This window comes from Poecilia latipinna, unplaced genomic scaffold (genome assembly GCF_001443285.1).
Source record: "Poecilia latipinna isolate Pla-1442-1.1 unplaced genomic scaffold, P_latipinna-1.0 Scaffold1475, whole genome shotgun sequence".
Taxonomy (NCBI): domain Eukaryota; kingdom Metazoa; phylum Chordata; class Actinopteri; order Cyprinodontiformes; family Poeciliidae; genus Poecilia; species Poecilia latipinna.
The window spans coordinates 125,273-147,573 of NW_015114091.1; the positions used below are offsets into that span (position 1 = coordinate 125,273).

Consider the following 22,301-nt stretch of genomic DNA (forward strand, 5'->3'; position numbering starts at 1 on the left):
TAATATCACCAGAACACTCACATTTTTTGAGAAAAAACTTGAAATAATACGAGAAAAGTCATCATACTTTAAGAATAAATGCAAAATATTACAAGAATAAAATGTTGAAAATAATGTTGAAATAATATGAAAATAAATTAATTATATAATAAATAAATAGATAATTAAAATCCTCTATCAAACTTTGACTTCCTGGTAAATTTATAACGAACATCTTTCTCGCAGCGAATCTCCATTTTGTGTAAATTTCACATATTTTCCATCCATCGTCCCAGTTTCACACCGTGACCTCTTTCCTCTCGGTCTATGTGACTTTGCGGTGGTGCATGTGTACAGGAGGAAGTTTTTCTTTCTTTTTTTTAGTGCGTTGCGTTGCGTGTCCGCCCCCTTCCCTCCCTCTTCATTTCCTCAATCCTGCTGCTTCACATCGGCGTCGTGAGGGGCCAGAGGTTCGGCTGCGACCCGGAGCATGGCGCGTCAAGGTAAGACGGATCATTTTACCGCTTCACAGCCCGAGAAAACCCGGCCGGTTCGGTTCTGAACGCACTCTGGCGGCGTGGAAAACCCAAACAAATCAGAATCGGAACTTTAAAAATCACTCAGTCTGATCTGACATCAATGAAAGAGACATAATCAATCAGAGAGGCATCGATCCAGGGTGTGGAGAACGAGCTTTGCTGTGTTGTTTTCCTGTTTCTGCTTGCAAACGGGTCTGAATGTAAACTCAAAACACCTGCGGACAGGTGCGAACACGCCGGTGTTGCGTTCAAGTGCTGTCGGAAACACGTTTTAGTCAAACTTGTGCACCGTGGCTTCCATAGACGGTTTATTTAAATGTTTTTAATCAAAAACTTGTTTCGACGACGCAGATTTGAGCAATTATGAATCTCTACAAAAATAATGAACTTTAAAAATGCTGCTAACACAAACACAGCTGGCTGAGAAACTCTGGATTTCCTCCGCATTAAATGACAGAAATATATATATATATTTGTTTTAATGTGTAAACAAAAACAACGACAAAGGTGTATATGCTGATGACGTCAGAGGAGAACGTGATGTTTGAGCGGATCTGCTGGTTTCAGGTGAACGCTTCATTTATTCTGAGGTTCCTGTGACTGTTTGTCAAGTTCATGCCCAGTCCAAGATGGCTGCCGCCGCAGATGGTCATTACATCAATTAACAGATTAATTATGACATATTTTACCTCATCTTTGCTCCCATGTTTGCTTGTATTTGGGTATTTTAAATATTTAATCTGTAAAATTAGGGGTGTCAAATGCATTTTGTGCCAGAATATTTTGATAAAACCAATTAAAAATCTGTTAAAATTTTAATAAATCGCTGCAATAACTATTTTTTAATATTTAATATATCTTCACATTTGCTTAATTTGGTATTATAAAGATAAAAACTGCTTTGATTTGATTGAGAATCAAGAGGGTCACATAAGTCGCTTTGGCGGGCCATATTTGGCCCCCGCGCCTTCAGTTTGACACATGCCTCAGATAATTGTTCCATTTTTCCAGATTTTTGTCATATTAAAAGTTTAAAATCATCAATCATATCTAAAACTAAACAAAAAAAGCCTGATTAAGTGCAAAGGTCAGTTTTCCAACGATGAATTCAGCAGTTAAGTGACTAAATGTTTCCAAACTAACGTTGCGCGTTGAGGTAAGACGGCCTCTGAAGTTCAGAAATACTCAAACGTCCAGAAAGCCTCTGGATGGTCGCTCGGATCTCCGTGACGATTTCTCCCTCCGGTTCTGGACGCTGTGCAGCCCGAACGATCTTTGCTCTCACTTTTCTTTTTTTTACTTTCGGGCTGTTATGCGTCACCGTGGCAACAAGGTGTTGTTTTTACAACTGGGAGCAGCTCATTAGCATCTCAAATAATATCTGAACTATGACCTGGGGGCGATGAAAGGAGCTTCATGGATGCAGAGAGGGAAGCAGAAACATTTAGAGAGGAGCGGCAAAAGCAAAGGAGGAGGATTAGCAGAGCTAGCTAACAGCTGATGATGTCATCCTGGACTTTTTCTGTTTTATTTGGAATATCATGTCTACTGCCTGAACACTGAGCTGGTAGGAAGTCATTAGACTGTCTTCAGTCAGAGGCTTCTTCAAAATCGCTGCGATACTGACTGCTACTGGAGCAGTCAGTATTTTTTTTTTCTTGTTGTAAGTTCTTAGCCGTCCACAACAACTGTTTGAAGAAACTCAGATTATATGAGCTATAACAACATTTAATGACCTTTTAGATAAATAAAGTGTTTTAAATTGAATTTCAAAACATTTTTAACAACTTTGAACTCTTGAGTGCCTGAAATAACTTTATGGCAACCGTTGCTGCCAATCGTTGCACAACCGGTTTTCCAGTTCAGAGGGCAATTAGGTTTTCATGTAGAGCGACGGTTTTATTCTCCCTTCATGAATGAAATCCTGATTTAAAAACTGCGTAGCCACGTTGTTTACTATGAATAATAATTATATGCAAATGTTAGGATTTCAGCTCTTTTCTGCAGAAGTTTTGCACATTTTAGCCAAATTGCATTAAAAAGGTAAAATTGGTTCCAGAAATGGGAGTTAAAGTCTATTTGGGATGTTGACGCATCGGTTTCAGTCATAGGTTCTGGAGAAATTCTTGAAACTAACTCCAGTTAGTCATGAATACATTTTGTTACGCAGCAGTAATTTCCGTTTCATAACTTGGCATCAACCTAAAAAGATTCACAGTTTGCTCCAAACAGTTTTCAAAGCTTTCCTGTTTGTTTTTTAAAAAGAGACGAGTATCCAGACTAATTTCTGGTGAATTAAAGGAAAAACCCTTCAAAGTGTTTCTGGAGTTGAATATTATCAGTATAAAACTGGCTCTTCCTGTTGGAGACTTAAAAAATGCATTTCCTTTTCCTCCAGCCTGTTCTGAGCTGCTACCGGGTCTCTGCCGGCCCGAGCTGCGGTTCTGAGCGGATTTGTTGTTGTTATGGTAACGCAGCTTTAACCCCATTCTCTTTCAGTTCCTCTCGGTAAACATCTATTCTGTAAAAGTAACATCTTCTGCTTGGTTAATTTTAAGTCTTAAATGTGATTGGTGGCTGCAGAGGTTGCTGCTTATCTGTCCTTATTGTTGAGGAAGTGCGTTTCTTTTATCCCACTGAATAAAAAACTGATGGTCATGTTGATAAACCTAGAAATGACATTTTTCTCAGAGGTAGGAAGTAATAATTGAGTTTCTCTCTTATCAGCGGCGCTGATGGATGTTGGAATCGCGTTGAGTTGGAGGCGAAAAGGTCGATTCGTTTCGTTCTTTCTTCTGTTGGGGTAAAATGTCATGATAATTCAGATTTAGATTATAGATGTGTGGTTATGTTGGGAGTTTCTTCTCTGCACTCTCTAATATATCGCAATATCATCTGCAAACAATGAAATCCACAATGTGCAAATACAAAGTTTTACATTCAATATGCGTTATTATTCTAATTATTTAGATTACATATGTTTCATGTTCCATTCTTTCCCATATTTATCTAGTTTCTCGTTTTGTCTTTTTTTTGTGAAGTGACTAACTTTCCCGTAACTTCTCACCGAGATTTAAGAGATTAAGTTAATAATTTCTTAGAATGAGGAAAAGGGATTTATTTGTTCCAGTTAACGTCTCATTACATACGGAGTACCGCAAGGCCCAATACCAGGACCCCTTTTACTCGGTACACTGCAAAAACACAAGATCTTACCAAGAATTTTCTAGTTTGAATATCTGATTACACTTAAAATAAGGCTAAACTAACTTACAAATAAATTTCAGCAAGATGTAGAGCTTATTCTAAGTTAATAATTCTTTAAAATTGGGAAAGAAATTCAGGTTCTGTTGGCAGATTATTTAAGTTGTAACAAAACATTTTTTCTTGTTGTAAGAGAATTTATCTTCCAATGGAACAAACAGTTTTCATCAATATTAAGGATTTTTTTTAACTTAAAATCAGCTCCTACGTCTTGCCAAAAGTTACTTATAAGTTTGTTTAGTCTTATTTCCAGTGTTATCAGATACTCAAGCTAGACCCAAAATTACTTGGTGAGATTTTGTGTTTTTGCAGTGTATCTTCATGCTCCGACTCGCTCAGGTTATTACAGGAAATAAGATTATCTGTCAAAACTATGCAGATGAAACACAGATTACAATGTCACCATCAGGCCTGATACAATAAATCAATTAATCACATGATAAATGAAAACAAAATCAATAATTTCCATTTGCATGATTTATTGTTTTTTCACTTTCTACCAAGAACTGGATGATAAAAGTCTTCAGTCTGGTGTTTTGGTTCCAACTAACTTCTTTTTGAAGGACAGTTTTATTTTCAGATACTTCATAATTCAAGTGTTAGTTTTGGTTGGTTTTTTTTATTATTCTGAATATTTAAAATGTCTTCCAGCTCCAGTGTTTAAAATTAATCAGAATTTAAAGTTTATTGATCTTTAAGAACATGTTCTGAAATTATAATGCCATTATTTCTGTTGTATCACTTGAAAATGGTCTAAAAACAACAATGTTATCGTTTATCGCGATAACTTCTGGGACGATTTATCGTCTAGTAAATATATGAGTAATGTCGACTTATTTCAGTTTGCATAAATTATATCCAGTGGAAACTCTGCGAGTGAAACTGGTTCTGTTGGAGTGAAGCTGGTTCTGTTGGAGTGAAGCTGGTTCTGTTGGAGTGAAGCTGGTTCTGTTGGAGTGAAACTGGTTCTGTTGGAGTGAAACTGGTTCTGTTGGAGTGAAACTGGTTCTGTTGGATCTGGAGTAAACGTGTGAAAAGTGACTCTAAACTGAAAACTTTTCCTCTGGTTGGGTCTGTCAACGCCACCTCCTCAGTTGGCACTTGCGACCTTTGACCCCCTGGATGCGGTTGAATATTTTCACATCTTTAAGGAGGAAATATGTCACCAGCTCTTAGTGACTCATGAGAAATTGGTGACCATATAAGTGAGATTTATTTTCTCAGGGACATTTTGTAGCTTTGAAACCAAAATGGAGGAAGTTCAAGATGGAAAACCGACCAGATTTTAAGGTACAAAAGCTGGAAAATGGCAAATTGTCCAGTTCTGGTGCATTTAGAGCAATGTTAGTTAATGTGCTTTGGTCTCAATTTGCCTTTTTTTGAAGAATAAATTAGTTTACAGACTTCTGTCCCCATTATTTGTTTTTTGATGTTATTTTGGATATTTTAATGGCTTCTAGTTCCAGTGTTACACGTTTGTTAGAATATAAAGGTTATTGATCTTTGAGAGGATCTGATTGCTTATTGAGAGCCGTTGTAGATAGAAATAATATTTGTTGTCAAAAAAACTCAAATATTTTGAGATTAATCCCAAAAATTTGCTAGACAAATAAAGGAAATTATTGAGTCTGAAAAGTCAAAGATTTGTTAGAAAAAATTCTGAAATTGTGAGACTAATCTCAGAAATTTATCAGGAAATTTCATAGTTTGAAAAGTTGAAAATCTTCTGGAAAAAATTCAGAAATTTTGACATTAATCTGAAATTTTTGAGACAAAACTTCAAGTTATAAAAAACTTTTTCTAGAAAACATTCTGGAACTAATCTCAAAATTTCTGATTTTTTTTCTTGCACATTTTTGACTTTTCAAATCCAGAGATTTCCTAATAATTTTGCTAAAATTATTTTGGCAAAACGAATTATTTTTGAGAAAATTTACTCCTTTTCTCTATCCAGAATTTCCCTAATACGTTGTCATATTATTGTATTACTATTACCATTATGTGACTTGAAAAAGGTCTCAAATTAACAGTACTATTGTTTATCGCAAAAACTTCTGGGACTTTTAATCATCCAGTAAAATTTATCCCGATACTCAACATCTGCTTTCTTCGTAATATTTTGATTTTTGTTCCACATTTTTTAGAAAGGATTCTCCAAAATGTGACTTCGTTTTTGAGGAAATTGTTAAAAATCAAAGCAGATTAACGTCCCGTTTAGCTGCATTTGTCCAGAACACAGACGAAAGTGAGACCCGGTCCAGAAGCTGAAGTCGAACACGGACCGGGTCGACTTTTTAGGAAAACTTCTCGAGTTCTGGTTCAGGAGCCGGTTTCTTTCTCTGCAGGAGGTTTTCTTCCTTTTCTGTCTGTGCAGAACGATTTCCTCTCAAAGGTTTTTCTGGTCACGCTGACCCGGTTCTATAAATGACCGACCCATTTGTTTCGGTTTTGTGGAACTAATTTTGGAGGAACAAGTTTCAGTGAATGTTAACAGCACAATTCACAGTAAACCCAGCCGGTTCCTGACAAACGGGTTCAGTTTATATACAAATAACAGATAATTAATCCTGTAAAATCTGTTTATTCTCCAACTGCTAACAAGTTTTCTTTCTAAGGAAACTCAGTCATTAGCTTGCCGGTTTATTCTTCCTCCTGAGCAAGCATGTGGCGACAGTGGACGTGGTTTTCAAAGCATAAAAAAATTAAATCTGAGAAAGTTTAACATGAATTTCCAGGCTGAAATGTTTAAAAGCTGCAAGAATTTTTTTTCAGTGAATATTTTTACCAGTTTCACTGAGAGATGTTTCTCCCCACTTTTGTTTTCAAAATGCGATGTAAACGTTACTTTATTTTAGATCGTCCTTTAGATTGTCACTTGGATTTCAAGCTGGACTTTGACTAGGCCATTCTAACACATGGATATGCTTTGATTTAAGTAATTTAATATCTATTGCTGTAGGTTTAATGCCATTTTCCTGCTGAACTGCTCTTTCTGTCAGGACCAACAGGTTTTTTGAGATGATGATGACCAACGTTAAAATTTTCTTCATTTCAACATTTTGCATCCAAGACAAAAAAAACTCAACTTTGGTCACGTCTGATCTTCATATTTGCTGCTTCCCAGTTTTTAAAAACAGCATGTTTATATTTATTTCTGAGATTCTGTAAAATTGACTTTGTGTAATAATGTTATTCTCATATCATAAACATACCTGGGGTGTTGCTTTGATTGCTTCAAAATGTTTGAGAAACACTTTAATTTCCCTGGCAACCAGTCAGCTGTGTAAAACTTGACCAAAACAAACTGAAACGCTGCTAAGACTGTGATAACTTCACTAAAGCAGGATGTTGGAAAGAGCAGGATCTTCTTAAAGGGACAGTATTTTGTATTTTCCAGCCATTTTATAGCACAATCAAGTAACTGTTACCTTCAGTTGTAATAAAAATACTAACTATATCAAATATGACTTATAAGAAACTCAAATTCGTAATTTAATGTCTTTGAAATTGGGCCTCTGTCTCTTTAAGAAGCTACTGCTCCGCCCCCAGGAAGTTGTCACAACATCGCTTCTCTATTAACCCTTTAACAACATTTTTACCACTGAGAAGTAGCTCCTTTATTGAGCTCAGCAGAGGTTTGCTAATTACTACTGGCTAGTCTGAAGGAGCTGGGTGGGGGAGGAGCTTCGACCTTGAAGGCGGGGCTAGGTCCACCCAGGCATATTGCACAGCTGAATGGTTGCCATGGAGATTAAAGGATTTCTCAAACATGCATGAGGGAATCAAGTCATCACTCCAGTTTGTTTATGATGCGAGAATAACATCATTACATGATACTGTCCCTTTAAAGAGACAGAAGCCCAATTTCAAGGCATCATATTTGACATACACAGCATTTTAATGAGAGCTGATGGTGACATAGTTACTTTATTATGTTACAAAATGTCACTGTGCCCAGAAAATACATATTGTTTCTAATTTATGTCATAAAATACTAATGAAATACTTTATAAGTTGAGGTTGGAATGTAAAAGATTAATATTTTTCCAGAAATGATGCGTCTTTAGGCCATTTTTGACGTTTAAAGTCACTGCTGTCGTATTTCCTCTCAGCCCAGCTCCGTCCCTTCGCGGCATAGCGCCACGGACTGACGGACAGATGCTGCAGGTGGAGCCAGAATGAGTGCCGTTCAGCTACTGCAGGAGACGCTGATCAAGCGTTCGCAGCAGAAGAAAAGGACGTCGCCGCTGAACTACAAGGAACGAGTATTTGTCCTCACCAAGACCAGGCTGACGTACTACGAAGGGAAACCAGAGGTCTCTGTTCCTGCCTGCTTTACTTAAAAACAACAACATGGTGGCAGCTCAGCTTTACACACAAACACAGGATTTGAGTTTGAATAGAAATCTGGTGAACATGTAGCTGGCCTGTCACAGTGCAAAATAAATTAATCACATGACAAGTTTAACCTGTCTGTCACTAGAGGACCCAAATTTGGGTCCTCTAGTGACAGACAGAGGACCCAAATTTGGGTCCTCTCGTGACAGGGGTGTCAAACTCCAGTCCTCAAGGGCTGCTGTCCTGCAACTTTTAGATGTGCCTCTGCTGCACCACACCTGAAAAGAATAATTAGGTCATTAGCAAGGCTCAGGAGAACCGATCTACACAGGGAGGAGGTAATTAAGCCATTTCATTCCACTGTTTTTTACCTGTGGCACATCTAAACACTGCAGGACAGCGGCCCTTGAGGACTGGAGTTTGACACCCCTGTCATTGTGAATGACAACCTGAGACCAACAGGTTAAGTTTGTAGTAGGAAGTTTGGATCAATTTATTGTCCAGGAAAATTTATCATGACAGGCCCACATGTAGCCTGTACACTGCAAAAACACACAGTCTTACCAAGTATTTTGGTCTAGTTTCTAGTGCAAATATCTTCCTACACTTAAAAGAATACAAAACTAACTTAAAAGTAATTTTTCAGAAAGAAATGGGAGCTTTTGAAGTAAAACAATTCCTTAATATTGATGGAAAGTACTATTTATTTCTGAAAAGTTACTTTTAAGTTAGTTTTGTCTTCTTTTAAGTGTAGTGAGATATTTAAAGTAGACACCAGATACATTTACTTGGTACAATTTTGTGTTTTTTTCAGTGTTTGTCATCAAGCAAATGCACTTCAAAATGTTGTTATTTTGAAGTTTTTAGTTGAGATTTAAAGGCATTCAGGGTTTCAGCTGTTTTGCAGTTTTCTGGAAGTTTGTTCCAGATTTGTGGTGCATAGAAGTTGAATGCTGCTTCTCTGTGTTTGGTTCTGGTTCTGGGGATGCAGAGCCAGAACCAGAACCTGAGAGGTCTGGAAGGCGATAGAAGACTGATTTTTATCATTGTCTTTATGTGTTTCTGAAGGTTCAGCTTCAACTTTAATATTATTTTAAGCCTAAATCTGACATAAAACTATGCAGAAATTATTCATGTAGATTTAAAAGGATTCCATTTTCATCTAAACATTTTTATTTTACTGTACAGTTGCAGTTCGCATGCAGTTTGGTTTGAGAGAAATTCAGTTTTACGCCCACATGTCTCTACAGTGAGGCAGATAAACAAATCAAAAACTGTTCTAGAGGAAATTACAGTTTTAGTTTTTTTTTAGGTATCATCATCATCAAGTTAAAAAAAAATAAGAAATGAAACAAGCGTTTGCTTATTACTCATCTGATAAACTCCAGCTCAGAAACCAAATTGTCTGTCGACTGACAGTAACATGTTAGAAACAGAAAAAGCATTTCTGACGCATTTTTTTCCACCAACAGAAGAAGTTCAAGAGGGGCTCGGTGGAGCTGAGTCGCATCAAATGTGTGGAAATCGTGAAGAATGGAGGTGGGATTATCCCCTGCCAGAACAAATACCCATTCCAGGTAAATCAAAAACACGCAGCATTCTGCTAAAGCACGATGAAAACTGATGTTCTCATCACGTTTGGAGATGAAAAGGCATCATGCATCTGCGCCAAGATAACAATCAGAGAAAACCGGCTGCTGGCAGAGCCGAGCCGCAGCTGCTTTAACCTGCAGATCAGCGTTTCGGCTCATTGAATAGAGGAACTGCAGTCACTCCCACACATTTCTTACCTACAAACGTCCTTTTTCCGTCCTTCACAGCTTCCTGGTCAGACAAACTGACCGTAAACATGCCGAACTCTGTTAACTGGATTTATTATTTTACATTTTAACTTTTATTTTCCCAGTTTGTTGCCAAGTCGCTTTCTCCAGGATTTTTATCTTGTTGTCACTTTAATCTGCATTTTTTCCCCAGTTCCTCCATTCCATAAAAGAAAGAGTGGCTTTTAAAGTTTAAACTGGTTTTAGAAGTATTCCTTTTAAAAATAATATAATAATTTACACATCTTTTTCCACCATCAAGTCTCACTACTTTGTTTAAAGTATTGCATGTTGAGTTTATTGCTGAGGAGGAACAAGAACATTTCTAGTCCTTTTTTGTTCAAAACTTGACGGTTTGGACCAAAACTTCTTTAGATTCACCACATCTTACCAAATCTTCCTGAATGTTTCTGTGTTTGTGTCCAGGTTGTGTACGATACCAACACGCTGTATGTTTTCGCTCCCAGTCAGAAGAGCAGATCTCTGTGGGTCCTGATGCTCAAACACGGTGGGTCAATAAAAACAAGAACCAGTCAAACTGAAAGTTTACCAGATGAATCATGGGAAAAACCAAGATGGCTGCCTCCAGTGGTTTATAACCAAGAGGCACGATGCCAGGGGGTAAAGGTTCCCTGGGAAAGCCTGGAAGTTGATTCAAGTGTTTTCCAGGTCTGGATAAGTTTGGAAAAAGAAAATTCACTCTTTCATCCATCAGTTTGTTTCCCATCGGCTCTCATCAGCAGTTTTGTAACGCTGGACTTTTCTTCAGAACTTAACTCCAAATCATTGGTGAAAACATTTTATTTTCATGGATTTTTTTCCTGTAGATTTTATCTAAGATATTTGGTCAATTAAGTCGTCTGCCAGGCTGCTGTTGGAAATCAGAAAAAAAAGTTTAAAGGGGGATTATTATGCTAAATTCATATTTTTGTTCCCTTTTTGTACTTTCATTTTGGTCTCATCTGCTTCTAAAAACACAGGCGCTTAAAAAAATCACTTAGATGTTTTTTGTTGTTTTTTAGTTAATGTTACTTTTTTATTTATTTATTTTTATTCAGTCATATTTAAAATACATCACATTTATGTATGCATATATTTAAAATATATATATTTTACATCTTTTATCGGTCATCTTGGAAGGTATAGCTTGTCTACTAATAATCAATTTCCCCTTCGGGATCAATAAAGTATATTCTGTTCTATTCTACTTTTTTATTTTTTTTTGGTGTTTGGAAGATTAACCATTTTGTCACCTAGCAACCCCAGCAGAATTCCACCCGTTACCTAGCAACCCCAGCAGAATTCCACCCGTTACCTAGCAACCCCAGCAGAATTCCACCTGTAACCTAGCAACCGACGTGGAACTCCAGCACACTTGGTCAGCTGTATAATGGCTGGTGGAAAAGACAAAGTGTTTTGTTGTTGACTTACCATCCAGAAACCATACCAGTTCATCTGTTTGCAGCCATTTTTAATGTAAAAGTGTAAATTTGGAGTTTGGGGGCGTGGCCAGCAGCAGCTTACTTGGATTTAAAGTGAAAAGACACCTTAAAGCTGCTTGGTCTGAATGATTTATTACAGAAAAAATTATTTTCATGTTTTGTCTAGGCCGTAGAGGTATTCTAAGTTGTATGTACAGCATCTGCTGCAAAAGTACAAAATCTTACCAAGTACTTTTGCTTTGTTAGGAAGCATAATGGGTCACCTTTAATCTCCCCTGATGTTGGGCAGTAATGGACGCCGTTGTTCTGCAGCTACTGGACCGGATGAGGTTCTGTTTACCTCCATAATGTTTTTGTTTGATCACATTCTGATGATCATGGCGTTGAGAGCAGATGCCCTGAAACGTTTTCACACTTTGAACCGCACGCTGAGGCTGGTTTCTCTGCAGCCCCCTCTGTTTCCACTGTGCTGTCGCGTTTTCTTTCTTTTTATCTCAAAGCGCTAACTCGGCAGGAAGTGGACCCTTTGTCTGTAGATTGATCTGGTTTGATTTTCAAACAAAGATCCGCTGCAGTCGGTCAATTTATCTGTTTCGACATCAAACCCTAAGCATGAAACTAAATTTATACCTACGTAATTTGTTCACACAATGAGAAAAAGTGATTTATAAAGGCAAAAAGTTATTAATTCAGCAGAAAAATCCTATATTATTCTTAGTTTTTCCTTCATTTAATCTTTTGTTCTTTTGCTGCTTCCAGAGATCCAACACAACACAGGCGTGCTGCTGAAGTTTCACCCCCAGTTCTGGCTGGAGGGCGTCTGGCTCTGCTGTCGCCAGGCTGACAAACAGGCGCCGGGCTGCGAGGAGTACAACCTGTTAGGAGACAGTAAGACCTGCCTCATGATGTCACTTCCTGTTCAGTGTGACGCAGCGTCATCAGTCAGTCAACTAATTTAGTCAGCTATGGTGTGCTTCTATGCATATTCATAAAAAGTTGAGTGGAAGGAAAAATGTTATATATATATATAAGTGTAACATTTAAAGCTTCTTGAGAACCATTCAGCTTGAGGTCAAAGGTCACAGTGATCCAGCCAGTAAAGACGAAACAGAAACATTGAAACTTTCTGCTTCACTGACGGTTTCTGTTCCTCTTCTTCTAGTTTCCAGAAAACCTCTGCCTCCGATTCCTGGACAGGAAAACACGGTGAGTAAACAAATCGAGCAGCAGCAGCCGCTGAATCAGGAGCAGCAGAGACGCTGACGCAAACACTCTGTCCTGCTGTCCGCAGCGCCGGCCCCGTCCTCCTCCCGTCCCGCAGGACGAAGACGAGGATGACGAGGAGGTGGTGGTGGCTCTCTACGACTTCCCAGGGATGGAGCCGCACGACCTGAAGCTGGTCCGCGGCGGAGAGTACGTCATCCTGGAGAAATGTGACGCCAACTGGTTCAGGGCGCGCAACGAGTACGGGTGAGAGGTCGCACACCGGAGCAGAGGTCACGCAAAACACTTTAACTGTCCGCCATTTTGGCTGAACCTTTTCAATGTCCTCCATTTTTACATTGTGAGCCAAAATCATCAAGTTAAAGCAATCAGGGGTCATATTTTTCCACTTAAAAAATCTAAACATTTTTATTGTAAATCTTTGTGTGATTTAGGCCATGTACACCAAGAATGGTATATTTATAAACTATCAAGAAAAAACTGTACGTTTGATGATTAAAGTATCTCAGTGAAGTCGTTCTATTCATGTCACAAATGTAGTTCCTGTCACTTTATCCCTCGACAAATTTAACATCTCACTTCTTTGTGGGTAAATTTGCTCATAATTTGTGCTACAGTAGGGATGGTAAAGTAAACTCTGTTTAGCACCTTTCATAGCTAAGTGCTTTTCACAAATGGATACATGCTCTACTGCTGACCCTGCAGCTCAAGCTAGTTAATGTAAAACTAGAACTTTGTTGTTAAGGATGCAGATGATGTAATCTACCTGGTTTTCACAAGAAGTGAGAACCAGGTGTTTTTTCAGGCGTGTGCACTGCAAAAACACAAACTCTCACCTAGTAGTTCTCTCGTTTACCGTGCAAATATCTTAGTACACTTGAAATAAGACAAAACTAACTTAATGGAAACTTATCAGCAAGCTATAGAAAGCAGCTCCTTTATCTTACAGAAAAGTTACTTATAAGTTTTGTCTCATTTCATATTTGCACTCGAAATCAGACCAGAAATATTCGGCAAGGTTTTATGTTTTTGCAGTGTATAATCTCAATATAAAGAGCTGGACGCCTCAGTAGGGAAAGAGGTTAAATTAATCAGTTTTTCAGTTAAATATGTAAGGAATTACACTTTGTGCAGAATAAACTAGTTTTTTTTCCACTGTTTGTACTTTTTAAAGTAGATTTTTGGGTTTGTTTCTCAGGGAGGAAGGCTACATCCCGAGTAACTACGTGACGGGGAAAACATCTGGGAACCTGGTGCAGTTCGCGTAAGTGGCTTAAATATTTCCTGGTTCAAAGTTGAAACCTGCTGCTGATTTAATCTAAACGTCTGCAGCTTTCATCAGTCATTAACTTTACTAACTCGCACCGATCATAAATTTAGTGAAAGAAAGATCGAGTATGAAGATTTTTTTTAATGTAATGAATGTAAATGTTCACTTTAATGACTGTTTCTGCTTAAACTGAAACTTATTTTTATTTCCAGCTGATGTAGAAGTAACAGCAGGAGTGCCTGCAGGTTTTGCACATGTGGTTTTTGTTAAAATGTATTATTTAACATTATGAGAGGGCATTTTCCCTCTCATCCTAAACGTTTTCCTTTAAAATTTCAGTGAGAATTTATTTCATTAGCTGATCAGGATAAAACCAGGAGATGTGATTAAAAACTGTCCCTTCACAATGAAAGCATGAGGAGAAAATTAACTGACAAAAACAAGGTTAGCACTAACTTTGTTTGCAAATAATTCAACATTGGAGAGTAGTAGAAGAAGAAAGAGAGGTAAAGTGTTGAGTTTGTCCAGTAGTTTAAATCTAAAGCAGAAGATACAGAGCTAGCCCAGGATAAGCCAACTCTCTCATGCCTCCTTCTTGTTGCTAAATCTGGATGCTAAAACGTTTTCCTCCTTTATAGACAGAAGTAGGAACTACAGTTGCCTGCAAATACTTTAATTATCCTCTAAAAACGCTTATAACGGCTTATTTTAATATTAAAAACACCAAATGTACCTTAATATGCTTTAATACAGGCTGTAGAAACCGTTAGAGCTAACGCAGAAGCTAACGTTTACAGTTTATTTTATTTCCGCTCTTCGAGGATTCAGCCAGTCAGCGCCAAGGAAAAATAAATGCAGCTCTTTGATTGGCTGGTTTGCTAACTCCAGCCAATAGGGCGCCAGGTAGCATTTCTGCTACATATTTCAGGTGTCCAAGTTAGATTTGCTGTAAGAATTTGCAAACATTTGAATTCTTTACAAATAATATGTGTTTTTTTAAGTCACAGTGCAGCTAAATTACTATTGTGCTTTTAATGTGCTAGTTTTACTGTAAAGGCTACAAATATTAACCTAAACATTCCTCACCTGCATAAAGAAAGTTGTTTGTTTCACAAGAACTTTTTGAATTTGTCATGCATTTTTAAAAAATAGAAGTCACATTTAGGTTGACATTTATTACTAAATATAAGGTAATCTCTCAGATTAAGTGTTAGAAGTGATAAAAGTCTTATGTTTGTTTCAGATGGTACAGTAAGGGCGTAAACAGGAACATGGCTGAGGAGCTGCTGAGGAAGGAGGTCAGTGTTTATTATTTTTATTTTCTGCTTCTTTACTTTTAATATTTTATCAAATGTAAACCTTCATAACATGACTAATTCAGATGCAGAAGCTTTTATTTAAATCTCATCAGTTAAATATCAAGCAGTTTGTCTGCTAAAGAAAAATGACCGATATTTTTGGTTTGTTTGTGTTTGTCGCCCCCTGCAGGATAAAGAAGGAGCCTTCATAGTGAGAGACTCCAGCCATCCGTCTACTTACACCGTCTCTCTTTACACCAAAGCAGGATCTGGGTAATAATCCATGTTTGCTTTAATTTCACTTTTTAAAGAACTAGTTTCTGCTGGTTTTGTCTGTTTTAGATTCTTGACAAAACCTTTGTTGGTTAATATAATTAAAATTTAGCTTTTCAGATATTTTAAACCCCTGATTTGACCGGATTTAGCCCATTTTTTAAATTAAAATTAAACATTTAACCTCAGTTGTGTTGAGTATTAATATTGGCATTTTGTCTTGACTGATTTAAGATTTCAACCATTTTTCTTTACATCATAGCCGAAGTTTAGCTCCCCAATATCTACCTCAGGCTCCCAGCTGTAGGTTTGGAAGGTTTGGACTAGGCCATTGTAACACATAGCAAAAGATATGCAGTGATAGTTTTCCTCCCCATGTTGTGTTTTGCTTACAGACCAAATGTTTCGGCTTCAGTTTAACATGGATTTGTTTCTATTTCTCCCTCTGATCTGCTGTTTTGTTGTGTTTTGTAGGGAAGGAGGTCCAATGATTAAACATTATCACATTAAAGAGACGCGAAGCACGCCCAGAAAGTTTTACCTGGCTGAGAAACACCTGTTCAGCTCCATCCCTGAACTCATCGAGTACCACAGCCACAACGGAGCCGGTAACAAAAAACCCAGCAGAACGAAGCTTAGCCGACGCTAACCAATGTTATCTCTATGTAAATTCATGCTATGCTAACCAATACTTAGCACCAACATTACATCTAAACTTTATATTCTATTTTCTTTCTTTGAATAGCTGTTTAATTAAACTCAAAGTTTCAATACAATTTGGTGTGAGATACAGAGAGGATTTAATTCTTAAAGGGGCAGTGTCATGTAAAATTAACTTTTTCAGCTTTACATCATATTACAACATTGATTATTTCATGACTGCTTGAGAAATCCTTTAATCTCCATGGCAATAATCCAACTGTGCAAAACGCCTGGGTGGACATAGCCCCGCCTTTAAGGCCGAAGCTGCTCCTCCCAGCTGCAATTTCAAAGCGTCCTAGAGTCAACTTGGCTCCTTCAGACTAGCCAGCAGCAATTAGCAAACACGTGGTGGAAATGAGCATCTGCTGAGCTCATTATAGGAGCTGCTTCTCAGTGAAACGCTGGTAAAAACGTTACGGTGGAGCCATGCTGGGATGACTTCCTGGAGGCGAAGTTTTAGACAGAGCAGGATCTTCTTAAAGAGACAGGCCCCATTTAAAGATGTTGAATTGCAGTCAAATTTATTTTGTTATATTTGATATATGTAGCATTTTTATAACAACTAAAGGCAACATAGTTGACTGTACTATAAAATGTCACTATGTGGCTGAAAAATACTCATTACTGCCCCTTTAAGTATTTGAATAGCAGATAATTTATGTGTGAATTATTTGTTGTTCAGGTCTTGCTGCCAGGCTCAGATATCCTGTAGGAAAGCAGGACAAGTCAGGTCCGTCGACGGCGGGTTTCAGCTACGGTGAGTAGCAGCCATTATTGTTAATCTTTCTAAAGCGCTGAAGGCCTTTACTTCAGACTTTAGTTGGCGTATTTTACAGTATTTTCCTGCTCTTCGTCTAACCCTGGATCTGTTGTATCTGCAGAGATGTGGGAGATCAACCCGAGCGAGTTGACCTTCATGAAGGAGCTGGGCAGCGGTCAGTACGGCCAGGTGAGGCTCGGCATGTGGAGGTCCCAGCACAAGGTGGCCATCAAGGCCATCAAGGAGGGCGCCATGTACGAGGAGGACTTCATCGAAGAGGCCAAACTCATGATGTAAGGACGAGAAAACGAGCAAAACTAGAATTACTTCAGTGGTGTACTCTTAAATTGTCGCCATCTAGTGATTAATGAAAGGTACTGCAACTAAAAACATTTGTAATAATCAGATTTGTTCAAAGAAAGAAGATTTGAGTTGGGTTGGAGACCCTTATTTCCAGTGTTTTCCAAAGTGGGTGGGAAAATAAATTTGGCTTAATGGAAAAGTAATTTATTTTTCTAAAATGTTTTTACGCTATGATGAAGTGTTTTTTTTTTTGTTTTGTTTTTTTATCAAAATTGGTTTATTTTGCTGTCCTTCAATGGAAATGACTTTTTCGCATCATACGAGTCACATGATCAACAAACGGATGTTACTACTGGCAGAAACCATGAAGAAGACGACAACAGGAAGTAGTTGGAGGATCATGCAGTGGCATATTTTTAAAGACATCATGTGATTTAAACACACATGTGATTTTAATTCTGTTTCTTATTTAACAGAAACACAGCAATTCCGAAATAGTGTTTGTTCGACGTTAGTGGGACATCTACAAATTTTGCGCACATTTGTAATGGAAATGCAGCCACTCAGCGTAACTTTCAAAACAAACAAAGATGGAGTAGCCTCAGATTTTAGCAATTGTATCATTTGTCCATCTTTGGTAAAAGATGGACAAATGATCTCTCCCACCAGCACTAGACTAGTGTGTTTGTTTTGGTTGTATTTACCCAGAATGCCCTGTGCTGTAGCCCACTTCCTGCTTGTGGAGCGGGCTCTGGTTCGCTTGATGTTCACATATGGATTTGAAATGAATCAGAATTCACTTCAGCTAAACCGAGACAGAGATTTTAAGTGGACCAGAGTTAGTATCAGAGACCACAGACAATTGAACCGAACAGTCTTGGCAAACAAACTGGAGTTCAGTTAGAGCGGACTGACCAGGACTGGTGTGAATGAACCCAAAAACCTGGATTTTCTTTTGACGGTCCGGTCATTCTCCTGCCGTCTCTCCAGGAAGCTGTCCCACCCTAAGCTGGTGCAGCTGTATGGCGTCTGCAGCCAGCAGAGGCCCATCTACATCGTCACAGAGTTCATGCAGCAGGGCTGCCTGGTGAACTACCTGAGGCAGCGGCGCGGCAGCTTCAGCCCCGGGTTGCTGCTCGAAATGTGCCTGGACGTCTGCGAAGGCATGGAGTACCTAGAGGCAAACAACTTCATCCACCGAGACCTGGTACGGCTCTTCACTGGTTCTGATTGGGGCTAACCCACTGCTGCCGTTTAATTTATGGGCTGTTTATCTTCTGAAGGCGGCCAGGAACTGCCTGATGAACGACGCCATGGTGGTGAAGGTTTCTGACTTTGGCATGGCCAGGTATGACTCCATATTCTGATTATTTTCATATCACTCAACCAGATCTGCGGTCTTTAAACGCTCCTTTTGCAGATACGTCTTGGACAACCAGTACACCAGCACCAAAGGCGCCAAGTTTCCTGTGAAGTGGTCTCCACCTGAAGTCTTTAACTACTGCAAGTTCAGCAGCAAGTCGGACGTCTGGTCGTACGGTGAGGGCGATTGAACCGCATAGCAACACATTTACACATCAACACCCATACAGAGCTGAGAAACTCACCCTTAAATGAGTCAACATTACTTCTGCTAACTCTAAAACAACAAACCAAGATGGTATTTAGAGGAAGCTAATGCTAAAGCTAGCAGAAACTAGTGCTAGACTAGAGGAGTCTAATGGTAAAGCTAGCGGAAGCTAATTCTAAAGCGCTAACTAAAGTTTAAAATATATATACACCCTCAATCACCACTTTAAATTTGTCATTATAATTTTTATGTTCTCTTTTACCCTTATTTTATTTATATTTATATATTTTTCTCTGCTGTCTGTGTTTTATTTCCTGTATGTTTGTAGTTTTAAACATTTACTGGAGGGGGGAAAAGAGAATATGAGAGGAAACGGATCTGCTACGTCTCCCATTTCAAAATAAGAGCATGAATATAAACTTACAACTAAATGAAGAATTCTTAACAGTTAATAATAAAAACGTCAACACAGATGTTGAACTTTATCCAAGTGAAAGTTTACAAAACAGAAAAGTGAATTAGTATTGGAATTATCTAAATAAATTTGTCCAGGAGAAGCTAAGTGTGCTAAGTGTTTTCAAAGTTAGCAAAAGCGCTAAATGAAAATTTAGCTCTGCTAATGGAAGATTAGCGATGGTGGGAACACCACCGTTTTTCAGATTATTTTATCATCAGACAAACAAAACCTGGAAAAATACAACAAAAGCATTGGGTTGGTTGGGTTCTGACAGTTTAATAAACCAAATAATTATTTGAAAACCATTTTTTTTTTTTAATGTTAAAACTTGTCTGATGAGCTAAAACAGGAACATTTAAGAGCATGTAAGGGTGCATTTGAAGACATCAACACGCTCGTGTTTGTGTGTGTCCAGGCGTGCTGATGTGGGAGGTGTTCACAGAGGGCCAAATGCCGTTCGACCAAAGTCTCAATCACGAAGTGGTTGCCATGGTAACCAACGGCCATCGGCTGTTCCGGCCCAAAATGGCCCCGCCCGCCTTGTACGACATCATGCAGCTCTGTTGGGACAACGTAAGTGGAAGGAAAACTGTAGATGTCTGCCTTTTCAGCCTCTTTCTGTAACATTTCACTGCTTTACTGATTTTATGCCCTGTTCCAATTTGGCGTCTGATTCACAGAGCAAACGGCACAAATTACATGCTGGTGGAGGGATTTTTCAGTTCGCGCACTCCTTTGGAGAAAGTTTTAACATGGAGTTAACAAAAAATATATGTATTCAAGTAAATAATCTGATATATTATTATAATGATAAAAAAATAATCTAAAAAGAAATTCTGACTATTGTCAATGAGAAGATTCTACTTGATTACATAACGACAGAAGTGGGATGAGTTTTTATGTTTTAACTGCCTTTTTATTGAATATACGTTTTACAATATGTATAACACTGCTGTCTGTAAGTGGTACTAATTGCATGATTTTTCTGTTTTTATGGAGTGAAGATGGAAATTAGCACTAATATATTTGTATTTTTGATGAAGAAAGGTCTTATTTCCAGAGCAATCGTTATTCATTATTGAATATAGCGCCATCTGGTGGTCTGTTCTGTTATTTCAATGCTTAACTTTGAAACGGTATTGTTGTAGATGAAAGGAATATTTTTTAGCCAAAACAGAGATTTATTTATTTCCTTTACGACATTCCTATTTTCTATTTGGTAAAACTAATGATGTAGTTTTACATCATTAGTTGTAAAACTACATCATTAGTTTTAACGTTGGTGGAAGTTAAAACTTCTACCAACGTTAACTGGATAGTAAATATTTCACACTAAAATAAGCTCCTTTTTTTGCTGAAAAATTACCTGCAAGTTAAAATGTGTCTCATTTCAAGTGTACTGAGAGATTTGCACTAAAAACTAGATAAAAATACTAGTTTGGTGCCTTGTTCCATTTTGGCGCAACACAGTTACCTTATTGTTGTATAAAATGGCTCAATGAGGTTGGAAAACGCATACCGGCCCTTTAAGAGTTCCAGATTCTGCTCTGTTTTTCTAGAGGAAGTGCCTGAAGTTTTATTTTTCTCTCTGCAGAGACCGGAGGAGCGTCCATCTTTCTCTCAGCTTTACCTGATGCTCTCAGACGTTTTGGAGGACGACGGTATTTCTTCATGCTGACCTTCCAGGCTCCTCCTCATCCTCGCTGAAGACGCACCCTGCTGTCGTAACCTTTCTAAAGGCTCTGTGGTATACATATTTATATTTTAAAGCCACAAACGGGAGGACAGCATTCTGCACAGTAACGCTGCTTAACGCGATGAAGCGTCGAGGCGTCCAGAGGAACCGACCACGTCTGCTCCGTCTCTGCTGAACCCGGTTCAGGACGGCTAACGGGAACTGAGCGACGCTCTCTGACTGTGGAGGCTTAGCCAGGCGTTTCAACATGTTGGGTGGAAATAAATATTTTTTTACTAAGCTTTATTTCTTCTACTTGTTGGAGTTCTTACTGAAAGTAAAGAAACTCACAAGCCGAGGTGTGGTTTAACTGCAGCACAGACTGAGTTTCATGTGAAACCATCACTTAAATTAAACCTAAAATATATATATAACTAATTTTTGCATTTTTAATGAAATAAATTTTGTGGCCTGCCAGTGGTTTAAACTATCCAGTTTTGGACATTTCTTTGGGGGGAAAAAAGTTTAAGCTTTTTAGACTTATCACACATTGTTTCATCATATTGTGGTGTGTAAAACATGTTTATAACACTCTTTATAACACAGTGTTATAAACAATCTTAATGGTGAGTTATAAAGCATCAATATGTTGCTTTACATGGTTTTATAATATTTTTAACATGGTTTCAACATTGTAACAGATTATACTGCAACAATATTGCTGTTAACATTGTTGTCTTACAATAACAGTATGTTGCTTTGTTACAATGTTGCTTTGTAATATATTGTTTAACATTGTTATAAAGCAACATTACTGTTTGTAACAATGTTGCTTTGTAACAACATATTGTTTATAACAATAGATTGTTGCTGCAGCAGAATATCAATGCTTTGTAACAATATGCTAAAACAAAGTTTAACTTTTCAGACTTTTGTTAAAGTGACATGTTGTTGCTAATCACAGATTGTTTCAACATATTGTTTATAACATATTTATAACAGTATAACACAGTTATGCTTTATAACAACAACATGTTGTTACAAAGCAACTTAATGTTGTCATGAAGAGCCGTTTCTACAGTCAGTGATGCTTCGGGGCTCCATGTCATTTGCTGGTGATGCAGTAATTCATGCAAAAGGAGCCCCAACTCCCAGTACAGTTTCTTACTGGTCTACTCACACTGAATGTGTAATGTGTATTATCCTTGGGCCATAAAACCTCAAAACGAACATATACATTATGGTATGAGTTTCAACTTTATGAATGTACTTAACTGAAATAAATTAATTTTTTTTAACAGACTCCCAAAGCATTTCAGTGCGTTTGTTTATCCTCCTTGCCATGGTAACAGTGCCAGGTCGACCTCAGCGATGAACGCATCCGTAC

At 38.0% G+C, this 22,301-nt stretch overlaps 1 protein-coding gene across 1 annotated transcript; it reads left to right on the plus strand.

The window, feature by feature from the left end:
- The first annotated feature begins 383 nt into the window (after positions 1 to 383).
- tec (tec protein tyrosine kinase) lies at positions 384 to 22,217 on the plus strand. Its single transcript, XM_015057604.1, has 18 exons — positions 384 to 482; positions 7,895 to 8,098; positions 9,593 to 9,697; positions 10,367 to 10,448; positions 12,142 to 12,270; positions 12,545 to 12,588; positions 12,674 to 12,852; positions 13,805 to 13,870; positions 15,120 to 15,174; positions 15,365 to 15,447; positions 15,922 to 16,055; positions 16,832 to 16,906; positions 17,031 to 17,202; positions 18,203 to 18,419; positions 18,496 to 18,560; positions 18,633 to 18,751; positions 19,655 to 19,812; positions 20,834 to 22,217. The coding sequence occupies exons 2-18, from the start codon at positions 7,961 to 7,963 to the stop codon at positions 20,915 to 20,917; spliced, it is 1,905 nt and encodes a 634-aa protein (XP_014913090.1). The 5' UTR covers positions 384 to 482; positions 7,895 to 7,960; the 3' UTR covers positions 20,918 to 22,217.
- Positions 22,218 to 22,301: the final 84 nt, after the last annotated feature.